Source organism: Balearica regulorum, chromosome 1 (assembly GCF_011004875.1).
Source record: "Balearica regulorum gibbericeps isolate bBalReg1 chromosome 1, bBalReg1.pri, whole genome shotgun sequence".
Taxonomy (NCBI): domain Eukaryota; kingdom Metazoa; phylum Chordata; class Aves; order Gruiformes; family Gruidae; genus Balearica; species Balearica regulorum.
This window is the reverse complement of record NC_046184.1, coordinates 80,336,281-80,353,577: the sequence shown is the minus strand read 5'-3', so window position 1 is coordinate 80,353,577 and position 17,297 is coordinate 80,336,281. Positions and strand designations below refer to the sequence as shown.

The window sequence follows — 17,297 nt, the reverse complement described above, 5'->3', positions numbered from 1 at the left end:
AAAAAAATTAGACTTCATGAAAAAGAAATTAAATTATTTGCTTTTATGTAGATTTGGCATGGTCTGGGGGTCTGGAGGATTTTTTTATTTATTTTGAGTCTTTTTGCAGGATAGAAAATCCACTTCCTTGTTAACAGTAATTAAAACCTTAGCTCAAATTCCTAGAACAAAGCAGTTGTGTGCCTTACCATGGACATTTCAGCTGGCTATACCAGAGGTAAGGGATGGGTTGCACAGTGCTTCAGCTGGAGCACAGCATGTGACCCCGGTTCACTTACGGCTTTTGCTTTTCCCTCTGTTTCCGTGTAACCTGCGAGCAGTAGAAGAGTCATTTAAGCACAGAGGAGCTGGGGGCAGCTCTCCTGCATGGGGAGCCTTTGCTGTGCTGCACAGCTCTCCTGGGCTTGCTCCTCAGTGCAGCCAAGGCTGGACCCGGGACCCGTACAGCACAGGAGGGTGCAGCTGGGGCGGGCAGGGCAGGGCTTAAGTATGCTTTTTCATCCCTGTTTCAGGACTGGGCATGCAGCGAAGGAAGCCAAGCACGGTGGTCAGGCAGCCAAAACCAGAGCCTCAATGTCATGGATTCATGGTGATGGTCATTTTTGGTTTACACTATACCGGTGCAGAAAGACAAGCACCTAGTCACAGCTGGGATTTTTAATATGCATTAAAGCATGAAAGTGAAAGCTTTCTAAAGTATTAATTACCAGAAAGATAGATATCTTATTTTCCTTCTCACTGATAACTAGTTCCATACGGAGTTAAACAGGGATGAGAAACAATGCAGAACAACAAATAACCCTGGCATTTTTAAATACAGCTTAGACATATTATAGATTGTATTGAGTTAGTAGATCAAAGTCATAGTTCATGTTGAGTAAAAGTAATAAAAGAGCAAGTAGATGTGAAGCTAAGCAATTAAACCTGTGGGGTTCTTGGTAATCCCAACAGGTATCTATTTTATTAATGAATTTTAGCTTATTGACCTGAAAAAGATCTGTTTTCCCCCACGGCAAAAAGTTGTGTAAATACCTCCATGGCTTCCCAGTTCTACCTCTAGAACCTCAAAAAAGCCAGTAACCCAAAATCTTAATTAACTGCAGCACCAGTTGAAATTATTTTACTAAATGCTGGGACAGTGAAATCTCACCAGGCCATTCTCATATTCCTACACCTCAATGTTCATGTTAATACATGTCCCTTTTTATTGCTGTGCTTTTTCTCTGCAATCATATATGAAAAAGAAGAGATGTGCAAGAGAAAAATGATTGTTTCTCTGAGCAAGATCTATAATATTCTTCTCCCCAGCAGTATTCCCTGCAGTATAAGGCTGAAGAGCTGTAAGAGTGATAGTAGGTATAACCGACTTTTTTTTTTTTTCCTTAATTAACAGTACAGTGCCTTGCAACAGAAAACTGAAGCAGGTTTCTGCTGACTTTGCATATGCCTCATGAGGAAGAAATCTATCTGGCAATTATGGCTTTGCGTCTCCTGCCCTGTCTCCTGTTGTTTGTATAAGACACCGGTACTTCTGCCACAGGCTTCTTCATACAGCTGTCCTGTCAATGCCAGCTTTCATAGGTAATCCATCTAGCTCAGCAGAGTTCAAATAAGACACCTCCCTTTCTTTACTTTAATTAATGCTTTATTTGAGTCTCCCCTGGGGACGTAGCCATGCTGATTTTTCAAAATTCTCTGTTATTTTTCAAGCATGAAAGAAATGGAAAATGTCCACTGTTGAGATTCTGGATTTGGAAAATCTGCTTTACTCAGTCTCTTATCCTCAGTCAGTGTTTTAAATCCCCATGGACATCTCTTTAGCTACAGAACGTATTATGCAATTAATTCTCTAGCTTGGGAAGGAGAAAAAAAGACAAATCCAGTCAAATTCATTCTCACCACAATCTCTTCTTACGTTCTGCATCCACAGTTAGCATAGCTATCGCCAGTTTATGCACTGATTTATGCTGTCACACCCCACGTATTAGACCGTTCCAGGTGCTGAGCAATCTCAGCTCAAGTCGCGAACCATTTCTTGCTGTGCAGTTGCTTTTCCTGCACAGTTTATGCCTGACTTTTGCTGATCGCGGACCGAATGCTGTGGCTTGGTATGACTGAACAGACAGACAGACATCCTCAACGTCAGGTCACTGTGGCTGCACAACTGGACCAGGCAGTCCAGAGTCCACCCACTTCCCATGACTTTTTCAAGAATTCATTTAAAATATGTGTGTGGCAGTGCTGTTAACCAGGCCTGCTATACATAAGCAAGCTAGTAAAATCCATCAAATGACAGATAAGCCAGGCAGGCTAAAACCAAAGGGTTCAGCAAAGCATGTTTGAATCAGTAAGAATCAAGAACTGCTACGCTTTCAATCAGCACTGTCTGATGATAATATTTTACTTGCTTTGGGTTTCTGTGTTTTAATGAGTAAACAATGGTGTTTTGTAATCCTCGTGATTTAAATACATAACACTACTTTGTACTTCTGTAGCGTCTTCCTCAAATTGCGTTGCATGCGTTAAGCAAGGCTTGTGGCATCCTTCAAAGGGTGTGAGAGTTTCAGTGAACTCGTTACGTAAAGGTAACATAGAGACTTGTCCCATGCATATCAGAGAAGAAATAAGGGCAGAAGTTTTCATTCACCTCTCTCAACAGGACATAGTACAAAGGTATAGTTTTCACTTTCCAGGACCCTTATGGGTTAGTTCCTATCAAGCTTACTTCATGGTTTTCACTGAAAGAGGTCACACCAAAACAAGTGTCCAGGCACTGGTTCCCCTGGAACAATGAAAGGTGTGTTGTAGGCTTGATTTCCTGACATCAGCACAAATCTGTGTACACACCTTAGTTTTGCTACAGGATTTGGCTAAAATTGCATAACAATTCTTTCGCAGAGCTGGAAATAGAAAATAGAAAGCCCAGATGGTGGCCTCCCAGTGACACCCTCTGATCTCCAGGCAATCATCCTTTTACTTGCAGATTAATTTTTTTTTTCCTGGCTTGACCACTGTGCCACACTTCCAGCGTTGCTCTGCCATGTCCATTGCAATCGTCAGAGCCAACAGTAGGAAACACAAAGGAGCACCACCATCTTCATAGAATCATACAGTGGTTTGGGTTGGAAGGAACCTCAAAGATCATCTAGTTCCAACCCCCCTGCCATGGGCAGGGACACCCTCCACTAGACCAGGTTGCCCAAAGCCCCATCCAACCTGGCCTTGAACACTTCCGGGGAGGGGGCATCCACAACCTCCCTGGGCAACCTGTGCCAGTGTCTCACCACCCTCATAGTGAAGAATTTCTTCCTAATGTCTAATCTAAGTCTACCCTCCTTCAGTTTAAAGCCATTACCCCTTTTCCTATCACTGGATGTCCTTGTAAACAGTCCCTTTCCAGCTTTCTTGTAGGCCCCCTTCAGGTACTGGAAGGCTGCTATCTTCTCTCCTCCTGTCCTCTTCCAACAGGGACCGATCTTTTTTCCGTTATAACTTTCTTCCTTCCTATAGCAAACATTTCAGTCCACATTTTAGATTACTATTATCTTTTGTAGGTCTGTATCTTCCATTTTGTACCAAGACTCAAACCTACCCAATTTCATGTGATTTCATGTCAGAACGATAAGAAACGACAGATTATTTGATCCCTGTGGTTAACAAATATTGATGAGGCTCATCCAGAAAATGACTTGTCCTCAACACAAGAAGGCTGTGCTGGGGAGTCGACTGGAGGTTGGGTTTATAAAGTCTTGGTCTAGTCCTACAAGAACTGCCTGGAACTTTTCTAGTACCTACATGTCTTACTATCTAGATCGCCATCACCATAATGCCTGTGCTCCTCCCAACAATAACACTCCCTCTCTCTTTGCCTTTCTTGCCAACCTATAAGAAAAGATGGGCTGATAATTTGAAGTAAACTTCTTGTGTGTATGAGTGTGGAGGGAGGGCAGTTGTGTATCAATACTTGTGATAAGGCATATCAATGTTACCTTGTCATATACAGTCCATCAGCTGTGCTAACTAGACCTTGGCTTAGCTAGATGTCAGGTCAGCAAGTAATCTTTGCAACTAAGCTGAGAAGAAACAAACCAGCTGCACCACAGCCCGAAGTGGCCTCCCTGTAACAGGAACTTGTGAAGCCTTTCTAGCCAAGAGACTGGTGAGGTTAGATTTTGTTCTCACGGAGGAGATTTAATAGAGCTCAAAAAAAAAGCAAAAGTAAAGGCAAACCAATCCTGTGTAGAAGACTTGATACCATCTCTTCAAAAGTTTAGGTGGGGCGCAAATACTGAGTTCATCACACCCATCTAAAATGCTGAGCTTATCGCATCCATCTAGACTAAGGTCCCTTCTTTCTCTGTGCTCCTTTGGCAGCATTTAAATAGTCAGTGCTGCATTTTCTTTTTCTTCTTTCTCTCTGTCCAGTATTGTTTAGAGATTTAAAAATTAAATTAATCAGCATCTTGGAGCATAAATTCCAAGGTTGCTTCATTGTGAAATTAAGGTGTGACTCACAATAGCTGCATATCCACCTTTGAGGCTGAACCAGCTTTGTTATTTCTGTGTGTTGTTTCTTTCCACGCTGGTTTTGCAGCAGGACTTGTAGCCGCACAATATAATGAGCTGAGAAATGTCAGTGCGTCATCCAGGGTGTGGCTGAAGAGCGATGTCGCAAAGAGAGATGGCAAGATTACAGGCGGGATCCAAGCAGGATCTGGAGGAGGGTGAAGAATGAAATGTCCTGCAACAACAACAATAACCATTTATGTATGTAAATCAGGGGAGAGAGAGTCATGCAAAGTCTGATTTACCTTCTGGGGGAAAATCAGGGGGAAAAACCCAAACGTTTCAAAGCACCGTCTGCAAACAGGTGCACGTGGATGTACCTAGAATGAGACAAACTCGGGCAGTGGCTACAGCACACCCAGCAGCCAAGTGCTGCTGCATAACGGCAGCTGTGGAAAGTTACTGTTGTGTCCACTCAAAGAGTGGCACCGCTTGGATTTTTTTTCAGCTACAAACAAGTAGTTCTGGGAGCAGTAGAAATTACGCTGCCTGGTTTCCTGTGGCTCTGTATTTTGTGGTTGATTATCTGAGGCTAATAAGGGGCAAGAGCTGAATAAAGCTTTTCCTGTGGTCAGGGCATCCTGTGTGGATTCTCCAGGGTCTAATAATACAGTTCACCTTCCTCTTCTGCCCTTCCTTCAACAAAGCACTAATTTGGATGTCTGTCTTCTGCACAAGTGCTGGACTTCCAGAAAACTGTCCAAATTTTTATCTGTGAGGACTCTGTCTCTCTGGCAAATGTGTCTGAAGCTGGGCAGCTTACTCCAAAGCTGCTGTGGCAACATAGACACAGGTACATCATCAGCTAAACCTCATTTGCTTAGGAAGCCAGGACTCATTTGAAAAAAAAAAAAATTAAAAAAAATCACACCTTCACCGAAGCAGTAACACTACTAACATAATGTTTGTGCTGACCAGGCCTGCTTTACAAACCCAGGGCTGAACTCTCGAGAGTTGCTTAGCGATTAAGCAAATGGCATCTTTCACCAGAAGCAGCAACCACAGACACAGGTCTTACTGCAGAGGTTCATCGGTGCAACTGTGGCATAGGAAATATAAAAATATAATGCTCACCAAAAGGGTACCAACAGGAAATACCCCAGGAACAAAGTGCAGAGGGATAGACCTTTGTGTTTTCATTTAAACAGGAAAGGTAGATGGAAACCAAAACAAACGAAGCTATACTTAAAATAAAGATTACTATATTCTAGGCCACCAAAGGTTGTAACACCTGACCTAAGAATGGGTGGGGATGTTTGGGATAAAGGAAGGGAGGCCTGGAAAATTGTGGACTTATCTAGATAAGTTTCATGGAATGAAAATAAACAACCGATATCGGCTAAGGGGTACACGGAATAAGTCAAACAAGACAATCTGGTGGTTTATATATTATTTGGTGTTCATGGAGAATTGGGTCTGCCAGAGCAACAGGCTGTCATGGAAGTGCGCTTTGTGTAGCTTCTACTCGTGTACCTGTTTACCTGACCTCTGAGGTCAGTGGCAAAAGCTCCCATTGACTTGAGGCTGGTCTTTTGGTGCTATTTGCACCCTCAGCACAACGAAGCGAGGAGCCGCACGGCTCAGCGCTGGGGCAGGGAGTGCTGGCAGTTGGCTATGAGACATTGACATACCACAGTGAGATGTTTTCTCATGTACGTGCCACCTGGCAACCTTGCTTTGGGATACAGCAACATTTTAGGATTGAGGCCAATTCCAAATCTGTTACAACTCATCCCAAAAACAGCCAGTTAACGGGAGCCTGTTCATCAAAGCCCACTTGTTGTTGTTGTTTTGAGAGACAAGCAGCCAGTTCTCTGCTAATATTAAAAGTCACTTCATGAAGAATGTCACAGTAGATGCCAATTATCATTCCTCAGAGACTTAAAAAATGGTCGTGTAGATATATTTATGTACATATGTGTGCATGAGTACTTTAGGAGACTCCAAAAGCTTGTCCTAAAGGTATAGTCTTGCAAACTGTTGAGCAGTCTGGCTCCAGCCCAGCAAAGCACTTAAATATTTGGTGAACTCAGCAAGAGTCTTCACATGCTTCAAGCTAACACATCCACAAGCACTTTGTTGGGCCAGGCTCATAGAGGCTGCACTACAGCCTCACCTTGCACAAGAGAAATCTGCCCAAGCTAGTCGTGGTCTCTGTGGCTGGCATGGCCATTTGCTTCCCCACAGCTACCAACAGGCTACATCAACATTCACATTGTCTGGCCATGCTAAAAAGAAGAAAAAAATGCTTCAGTGGCTTCAGTGTTTCACCTCAGTGAAATTTCTTTAACAGGGGACATGCAAGGTGAGAGGGAGGCAATTTTGCATGCAGTAGTATAAAGATTTCCCTTCCCAGAATCAGCAGTCTCTGGATGGCAATAAATCCACTCAAGGACATGCTAAAAAATAAAGCAATTCCTAAAATAAACAATTCAGACTTTGAACAGTATGATAGGCAATTAGTATGTTTGAATAATTGGGTGTAACTGTAGGCAGAGAGAAGCTACAAGACCAGATGTGCGTATAAAGCTAAACATAGGCTTTACAGGATCTAATCAAATCAGTCCACCATCTGGTATGAGAAGAAAAATCGTGTGACAGACCTGGTCAACATGAGAAAATGGCACGAATTTCTGGATAATGAGCTTAAGCTAAATCAATATGTTACACAAGTCAGAAATGGAAGAATCTATAAAAAAGATTGCACTAGTTCAACTAAACACATCTGATTTTACTAAATTAATACCATTTTCTCCTACGAACTAGACCTTAGGTGACCTATCACAGATAACAAGCTGGGAATATTAGAAGAATATTCTACCTGCATGTACTAGAGGTAAGTACACGCAGGTACAATAGCTTATGGCAGACAAAGGTTCACATACACTTTTCTCTCCATACAAAATAAATCCTACCCATTGGACAACTCTTTTCCATGCAGAGATGCAGTGAGTGGATCCTGCTTCATTTTAGCTACCTTGGGAGCCAGGAGCTGCAGCGAAGGCTGGAAACAGAGGAAATGGTGGGGTCTTGGGGGGGAGATGTCTAGGTGATGGTGTAAGCCTGTGAGCCCACAGGTGGGCTGCTGCTGGAGAAGGGGTGTTCAGTGGGCCGAGCTGGGGGCTGTGGTGGTTTGGAAGCTCTGGGCTGGGATGTTGTGTTTGCATGCACTGGGGCAGCTGGCCACGGCAGCTCTGGCCCCAGATGTGGTCCACTTTGCAGTGGCAGCTGGAAAATAACATATAACACCTTGCAGAGACTCTGGGAATGCCCTTGCTCCCTCCTGTGGCATGCTGTGCTTTGGTGGCTCTTGGTTGTCCATGCTTAGGTTTGCAATTTGACGTAAGAGCGCTGCATGTTGGGGACAGGAAGCCTGAATGTCTTGTGCGGCTTCCAGAACCAAAGCACCCATCGTACAATGGCTCTGATAGCAGGGGATGGGGTTTAACAATGCAGTTAATTAGTTAATTCCAGTCCTCCACCCTTGTCACAACACCTTGGGCTGTTCTGTGGGCACAGCTTCATAGTTTTCCGCACATGAGTGAGGCAAACAGGAAGCCAAAGCCAATCCAGCTTAACCAAAAGCAGAACTTGCTGTTGTTCCATGGCATTTTGATTGGTAAAACAAATTGGGCTGTCTTCTCTTCCTCCTCCATTTCACACTGCATCCCCGGTACCAGCAGCCCAGACATGTTGCAGACAACTGCACAAAGGCTGTACAGCCCGGCCATTTTGATCAGCTGGTGTAGGACTGCTATGGGCAGGGAGAGAGCAGAGCCTTAAAGAGGTGACAGCAACTTTATTTGATTTATGGGGTTTAGCTTTTGATGCAAAGCTCCACCTACTTAGCAACATATGAGCGTGTTTGTGGGTTTACAAATTTACTTCAGTGCTCCAGCAGACCATCTTCCCCTTCTGCTACCCCTCTGGAAATAGTTCAAGTCAGTGTGTTGTGCACATAATTGATACTGGCTTTCACAGCCTCCAGAAATCATATTAAAAAGATAGGCACAACCTGGGGGAAGGGATTTTTCTGGCTTAAAGTGAGAGGATTTGGGGGAGACCATGTGGCTAGTCCAACTGAGTTTTCCACACATGCATTTTGTTTATGGTGTGCATGTGCAAAGCATGTCAGGAAAAAAGCTCTCAGGGGAGTTAAGAATCTGTGCAGCATGTGGCACATCCCCATCACGATCCAGCCCTCCTCCTCCATGCTGCTACCAATCCTAGGGTCTCCTTCTGCACAAGGCATTTCTGCAGCAGGAGCCCACCAAGGCAATATGAGATATTTAGATGAAGGGTTGAGACACCAGCTTTCACAAACAGAGGTTTAAAAGCAACCTCAAATAGCACATAGGTACTGAAAGCCAACCTGGCGCTCAAGGTGAAGGGCAGGGACACCCTGAGTCCCACAGGTTGACTGACCCAGTTCCCCTTCATGGCTTGCTGTGACTCACTGGGGCTGGTTGCAAGACATTTTCTTTGTCTACCAGCCCTGCGTGTCACCATGGAGTCCAGCCCCCTTTCACGGAGGGATGTTAAAATGAATATACATTTCAACACTCCTTCAGCTCACCTCATAGCCCCAATAACAACAGCGTAATATTTTAAACTGCTTTTGCAAGTCTCCTTTCTACAGGGCAGTTGAAAGGATATAAAAGCATTTTAACAACTTTATAGATCATCTCTGGAGCACTTTTGTGATGTGGGAGAACAGAAGTTTTGTTGCCATTTGCCCGTGGACAGCTGCCAAACTCACCTGTCTCCACCGAGCCTGCGAGGGGCATATCACATCTCTCTGGAAACTCCGCGGCCAGCCCCGGATGGCTTCTCACTTTACTCAGCCGAAAAACATGTTGCACAATTTAACCCTTTGCCCACGCACTTGCTCGGACGTGTTACTCAAACCCGGCACCTCGTTCCGTTTGGGCTTGGGGAAAGTAATAGCTGCTAGAAACCTAAACCCAGGACTCTGTTGTGAAAAGCCTTCACCCATGTGAAAAGTCTTCTAACCCTTGCAAGTCATTCTACTGACCTTGAAGTGTCCACAGCTCTCCTTTTGTCACTCCTTAATCACAGTTAACCAGCCTCCAAATCTGACCCTTTTTTAATAGGCTCTGATTCAACAAGGTACTTCAGAATTTGTCTTTCTGACTAAAGTTTTACCAGCCTAGTTGCACGTTCAAAGTAAGGCATATTTTAGAGCATCTGAAGCTAGAAAGTGGTGGCTTGATCCTGTGTATAAAATACAAAGCTCAGGATTAGAAGAGATCTGCTGCTGACCACATCTTATGGGCTGCTTAATTTTGCAGGGTCCTGCTTCTAATCTCAAAAATTACCATTAAAACCCTCCCATGTATACGGTTGACACAAGAGAACTAAGCATCTTCGTTGGTCAATGTTCAGGAAATATTTGCAGATCCTTGTGTGGAAGGTGTGACAGAAGTGTAGTGTAATCTACTCTCTTATGTATGAATTTCCCTCCCTACAAATGAATATTTACATGCTCCACCCTCCTCCTCTCCTGGAAAGAAAAGTGCATAAAATTATTCCCCATCACATTCTTTCACTGAGTTGGCAAAATACAGAGTAATACAGCAAGTTTAAATGATATGGAATATGCAGGCATAGCTTATCTAAGATCAAACGTACAGATCAAAATCAACAAAGCCTCACAAAAGAAAGCCCCAAAAGATCTTTCATCTGCCTGATCCCATTTCCCTGCCTACACCTCTTTTTGCTCTACTGTAATGTATTAGTTCAGCTTTAGTTTCTGCTCTGCACAACATTTCTGCTTAAGAAAGATTATGTTGAGTCATTACCAGCATCAGCCAAACAGGCTTTTCAAGAATGGAGGAGAAAATAAAGGCTGTGGTTTTTAAATTAATTCCATGCTGCTTAACCCTTAAACCACTGGTGACTTCCAGACTTCCAACCGAGTCAGTGCTGAGCAGAGTATGTCGCTGTTGTGCCCGAGATGAGAGCGCTGTCGGTGCTTCTGTTGGTGACCACACCAGAGAGAGAGACCTGCCACAGCAGCATTGACCACTCTCTCCTAGCAGCTCCCTAGATACAGGAAAAGGCAGAGATGCTGCTGGTGGCATGGGGTCAGGCTGGCAGACACAGCCTCTGCTGAAGTCCCTTCCCCTCAACTGAAGAGCATCAATATCTACTCGAGTTCCTGTAGGACTGTGACTCATCCTGAGCCAGGCTTGGCACCCAGGGGTGCTGCAGTGAGCAGCCCCCATCCCCCTGTGCCCACACACCTTGCCCTGCCTGCCCTGGTCACTGCTCAAGCAGTGCCAGCCGCGCACCTGAGAGCACGTGGCAGAAATCCTGGTGAAGAGCTATGCTATCCAACTCATACCCTAAATACTCCCTCCATGCTGCTTGAAAATATGCCTCAGATAAACCCTCTCACACCAAAGCAGAGACAAGGAGAGGGGCTTTGCTACTAGAAGACAGTAGTCATGAAAGTAGAAATGAGAGACAAGCACATCTCTCCCTCCATGAGGTGGGAGAGATACTCCACTCCCCTCAGCAGGTTGTATATAGGAGACAATAGTGGTTGCCAAAGTGATATAACTTGAATAAGCTCCTGGTACCTCGAGGTTTGAGGGGCCCCCCAGGGGAGCCGACACTCGGAGTGAGAAAAGGCAGAGGAGGGGAAAGTGGATAAGGTGATTTTCTTTGCCTTGGTTTTTAAAGCAATCTCAGCCTGCTAAACTTTCACTTCATGCTGCCAACGCCTGTTTCCAAAGTTATCTTTGCACAGAAGAAGGCTGGAATCCTTCTCTCTCTCATTCTCTCTGTCTCCCTTTTTAATGAAAGCTCATTTTAGATCTGATATCACTTTAAAAGGTTTGCTATCAAAGTTTATTAGACCCACTGGGACAGATCACAGTTTTCAGAGGCTCAGAGTTTCACCGCAGATAACTGTAAAGTGAACCATCCAATGTTCTTCAAAATGCTCATTTTTCTTGGGCTCATCTATTACACAAAGCTGCACTGTATTCAAGCATCATTAGAAGTGATCCCAGTTGCTTATATGATGCTGGCCACAGTTTTGCCTTTAGAGCAAACTAGAGCAGTTCACAGTCCCCAGCCTGTCCCACTGGCTGATGCTAAGGTGAGCAGGATGCTCTTTGCAGTGAAGGCAAGCCCTACCAGCACAGTGGGATAATGCCTGCTCAGTGCTCCTAGAAAAGGCCAGAATTTAAAAAAAGCGGTAGGAAGTATGAGAGCAGGGTCCCTTTAAAAATCCAGATTTGCCTTTCCCTGCTGAAAAATAAGACTAACTAGAAAAGACTCCTTTGCCTAGGGACTGACTATGCCTGAGAAATTTCAGCTGGAAAGCAAAGAAATGAGAGGAGGGATTAGCACGACAAGCTTCCTATAGAACGGTTCTTCTCTTTTTTAATGAAGTCATTGGTATTATTATATGGTTTTTAGTAGGCTACCCTCCTAACAATGTATGGGAATAAACACCGTATCTGGTAAGATCTCTGACTGTACCGTGTATCACAGAGGCATCTATTTACAGTTTGAAGGGAGGGGAGCTGTTTCGTTTCCCAAGACAGTAATGGAAAGCACGATGTCCTGCAACTAAGGGTGGTGAAGGACTGGGAGAGGTAGTGGGAAAAAACATTCATGATAAACCGAAGAGCAAAAGAGAGTTTCAGGGCAGATGTTTGCAGGATGCATCATCACCGAGAGAGGTTGGCAAGCCTGGGAAAAGGCTGAGAGACAAAACGGCTGACTCAATCGATCAAGTCCTCTGGCCACCAACGGCCTGTCCTTCTGCTGCCACTTCACATGGCTTTACATCCTTCCCTGTCACTTCATACTGTCATTCGATCTTTCCAGAGCAACAGGCGAGACAAAACTCGGAGGAGGTGGTGGTTCTCAGATGCCAATGCTCCCTGTCAGCCTTTATCCTCCCAGAGCTTTTGGCCAGGGAATACCTCTCACCAGAAGCACGTGCAACCATTTGACAGCTCGTCTGCTTTCTGATTCCTTAACAGGTCATGCAGATGGACCAGAAGCTAGATGACATCCTGAACACGCTCCAGGCTCAGTTTGGGGATCAGGCACAGATGTCAGGGTCAGCCACCCCACCTGTCAGACTGCCACAGACAACCTCGGATTCCCCCCCAGTGAACCGGAAAATTTGAAAGCCAGAGGACAGCCACATGCCACCCTCTCATTCTTTTACATCCAGTTATTTTTAAGTCCTGGTGTCTCAGGATTCGGCTGTGTTGTGGGTGAAATGAAATATTCTGCCGCAGTAGATTAAATAAAAAAAGTAAAAAAAAAAACCAAAAAACCCAAGAAGAAGCAGCAAGAAGCCAGTCACGACCCTAGGAGAGCACATAAGTTTTGCACCTGTTTTATTAGCCATCGCTAGCCAACCTCTGTCAGCCTATGGCGCTCCCATGCAGCCAGCCCCATTTAGGCTGACCGCACGCACAGGGCACGCTGTTGAGGTAAGCATCCGAGCGAGGGTAAGGACGACCCATTCATGGGCACAGAAGGGGAAAAGAACTGGGGTTTTGGCATTTAATCACTAAGTTTAATGCTCACAGCATGCCCAAAAGGGGGAAAAGAGCCAGCATTTGAACATGAAACAAATTGAAATCAGTGAACAGGAAAATTAAACAGCATGTTTTGACTTCTACCAAGCAGTGAGGATCATAAGAAGGGCAGATTTATATGCTAGTGCGAATGACAAAGTAAAGACAACAGGCTACTGATTAAAAATATGGAAGTGTACACAGGCTGGTTGACATATGAAAGACTGAAGCAAAGACTTCAGCTAATTAAAGCAAAGGGTTGCAAATGAGATGAGATGCATGTTGGAACAGACAGGCAAGGGAGATAGTATCTGCGTAGGCTTACTGCACAAGAACACTGTAATAGCTATCAGCTACGCTGATGACTGTTATGCAAAATGTTCTCAAGCTTTTACCTTCATTCAGCAGTGGTTGTTGACTCCAGTTGCCTTAATTTTAACATAAGAAACCTGTATGTAATTGGCTGTGAAGTATCTGTAAAGCTCAGTTCAAGTCACTGAGTAACAGGGTGCTGCAGGAGGGCTGCAGCTGTGATTCAGAACGGCAGCGTTTCTTAAAGAAAACAAAAATGCACATACTGTTGATGAAAGTTAATCGCTGTTTAAATAAACTGCTGTATATAATTTTAAACGCTAGATTTTTTTTCTTCATTGTAATCTGGTTGTAAATCGAGTGTATATGCTGTCTGATACACTGTCACTGTGAAATGGATCTTACCTGGCACTCCAGAAAAGGGACGATACAACACTGCTGCTAAATATGTAAATAATAAACCCAGCTAAAAATGGTGCAGTGTTATTTAGTCAAGTCTTTTTAATATATTTGCATAACCAACCATTTGAATGAGCAGAAGTCTGCAGAGCAAAGACGTGATTCCTGGGAAATCCTAAATATATTCTATTCCCACTCATATCCATGGAAGCAAAGCCTGCATTGCATTTAAAAGCAACCTGAAAGACTAGTCCCTTAATAAGCATTTGTTTGGACCAATGACTGGTCCATTTCAATGTAATCAAATTAGCTTCTAACTATTACCTGTCCCTTTAAAACTCTTTCCCAGGTTTGTGTGTCTGGGAATTCAAGCTTGGAAAGAGCACAATGAGACTGATTCCGATCTTTAGATTGCAGGCGCGTCTTAGACAGAATATTAATGATGTGTGAGAGGCAATAAAAAAAAAAAAGCAACGTGGTTTTAATTAAATCAGCTGACAAGCCGCTGTTCCATCTTGTCTGATTACTACAGAGTTACTGAACACGACCAAATACAGCATGTAACATGGGAAAATGGTAAATAATCATTGTCAGAGCATTGAGTTGCTCCTGGCTTTCAGTCAGGGTCATGAGCTTCTGCAATGGTCCTTTATATAACCTCACCGACTGGCCACTCAGAGCTAAACGGGCAACTGGAGATCAAAGGTAAGGCACCGCTTCATCAGCCACAGCTAAAAAATTCTCCCTGGAGACTCCTTTGCCACAGAGGTTCAGAAGACGAGCAGCGCAGCTTTCAGCAGAAGGGCTCAGGGACACCTATGGCCAACACAGGGTGAAACTTCTTTCTGGTACACTCCAGATATCTGTGTGAGGGATATGCATGGTCACTGTATTGTGGACCGAGGAATGCAACAGCATTTTGCTTACTAATGAGTTTCAGTAGAAGTGTTAAGGCACTTTACGTACAGTAACACCTACTACTCTGAAGTGCCTGGAAAACACACTAAATGCCCTTCCCCGGAAAATTCAGTTAAACGAAACACAAGTGGTCTCAGCAACAGAGAGTGTCAGAAGGGATGAGTGGGTGGGAGGAAAGGATAGAGAGGCCCACAGCGGTCCCTTCAGAAAAAAAGAATGTGTGCATGCATATGAGCATGTGTCTTTTTTTTTTTAAACACAAGCCAAAGTTTCCCCAGCAAGTCTTCAGTGAGGCCAGAGCCTTTAGGGGTTTGAAAATCCAGTGGTGCTGTCCAGCCACCCACTTCACAGCTGGCCGCTGTGAGCACTGCAGCGTGGCAGAGCATGTTCAGACAGCACCATCAACATGTGACCACGACCATCACTATTGCCACGATGGAGAGATAAGGGTGTGGCCTGAACAACTCGCAGTGAGGAAGGAAGAAGGCGGGTGGGAGACACCCATTTTCACACCATATGATGAGATTAATGGTAAAAAAATAAAAGCAGCATAGCTTAGCCTTACAAATCTCCACACCCACAGCTAAGACAAGAGTTTCCGTCTAGCAAAATCTTTCTGATTGCCCAGGGGTAAAAGTATCCAGGAGTAGCACTGATGCAACCATCTGGTAATACTACCTGACCCTTCTTCTGAGCAGAGATGCTTTTGCACAGTGAACAGACTGCATATTAATACATTTGCACGTTGTGAGCATTTTGAGTGCCCTGCTACCAAGATGTGCTATCAGCAAACGTTCATCAGCAAGCTATGATTTCCCAAGGCAAGAACTGGCTTCTGCTCACTGTGGTTTTATCAGGCCTTACCATCCACTAAGGAGGCAGTAACAGCATCAGATCTAGGTCATTGTGTGTGTAGCAACCATGAAACAGAAACAGCAGGGAAGAAGCATAGGGATGAGCTTCAGGAAACTGCAAAACCCTGAGGAGTCTTCTTGCAATCACAAGTCCCATGAAGTCATGAGATGATCTAGTCCATCAAGGAACAGTATTAGAAGACCATCGGCTGCACCATGGCAGGTTTTGCTAACTTTGCTAACTGCACTATGGATTTGTTGGATGAAACACCACCAGAAGTGTCTTCTGGAAGAATTCTAAGGGAACCGTCATAATTCTTGCATGTGATTGGAAACAAATTAAATTCTTCATGAAGATTATATGCTACCACAGTTTACTTCCTTGATCCAATTGGCTGACTTGCCTGAGCTTACTCTTACAGACTGGAGTCCTCCAGGGAATAAATACGCAGCATAGCTGCAGAGGAGAGTGACTCCTACGTGTGCCATTATTTCAGTAGTTGTATGAAATTCCAGTTGGAAGATTATCAGTAGAGGTCTTGTCCAAAACTCTAACTTCTCTAGAGGTCATTAAAAGGAAGAAAGTAAAGGTGGATTTACATGAAGAATTCTGCCTGTGCATTATCTTTCTGAAAATTGTGAGTATCATAGAACCATAGAATGGTTTTGGTTGGAAGGGACCTTTAAAGATCATCTAGTCCAATATCCCTGTCATGGGCATGGACATCTATCACTAGATCAGGTTGCTCAAAACCTTGTCCAACCTGACCTTGAACACTTCCAGTGATGGGGTATCCACAACTTTCTTATGTCCAATGTAAACCTACCCTCTTTCAGTTTAAAACCATTGTCCCTTGTCCTGTCACTACAGGTGCTGGTAAAAAGTCTGTCCCCATCTTTTTTATAAGACCCCTTTATATATTGAAAGACCACAGTAAGGTCTCCCCAGAGTCTTCTTATCTCTAGGCTGAACAACCCCAACCGTCTCAGACTTTCTTCATAGCCCTCTGACCATTTCTGTGGCCCTTCTCTGGACATGCTCTAGTCCATGTCTGCCTTGTACTGGGGCCCCAGAGCTAGATGCAGTACGCCAGGTGGGATCTCATGAGAGCAGAGTAGAGGGGAGAATCCCCTCCCTCAACTTGCCAGTCATGCTTCTTTTTATGCTACCTAGGATACAATTGGGTTTCTGGGCCACAACTGCATATTGACAGCTCGTGTCCAATTTTACATCCACCAGTAGAATCATAGAATCATTTAGGTTGGAAAAGACCTTTAAGATCATCGAGTCCAACTTTTAACATAACACTGCCAAGTCCACCGTTAAAACATGTCCCTAAGCACCACATCTACATCTCTTTTAAATACCTCCAGGGATGGTGACTCCACCACTTCCCTGGGCAGCCTGTTCCAATGATAGACAACCCTTTTTGGTGAAGAAATTTTTCCTAATATCCAATCTAAACTTCCCCCCGTGCAAGCTGAGGCCATTTCCTCTTGTCCTATCACTTGTTACTTGGGAGAAGAGACCAACACCCACCTGGCTACAACCTCCTTTCAGGTAGTTGTAGAAAGCGGTAAGATTTCCCCTCAATGCCCTTTTCCCCAGGCTAAACAACCCCAGTTCCTTCAGCTGCTCCTCATAAGACTTGTGCTCTAGACCCTTCACCAGCAT

The 17,297-nt window shown here is 44.3% G+C and overlaps 1 protein-coding gene across 5 annotated transcripts in view; it reads left to right on the top strand.

Moving 5' to 3' along the window:
* Positions 1-17,297, top strand: part of LOC104640762 (potassium voltage-gated channel subfamily KQT member 1) — a 537,282-nt gene that overhangs the window by 498,573 nt on the left and 21,412 nt on the right. For 2 of the 5 annotated variants that reach the window (XM_075761043.1, XM_075761053.1), the window contains one exon: positions 12,591-14,365. The exons of the other annotated variants lie outside the window; for them this stretch is intronic. In XM_075761043.1, the coding sequence (XP_075617158.1) occupies positions 12,591-12,740 (150 nt within the window). In that variant the 3' untranslated portion in view covers positions 12,741-14,365. Of the gene's footprint in view, positions 1-12,590; positions 14,366-17,297 lie in introns of those variants that run through there. 5 annotated transcript variants of the gene reach the window in all.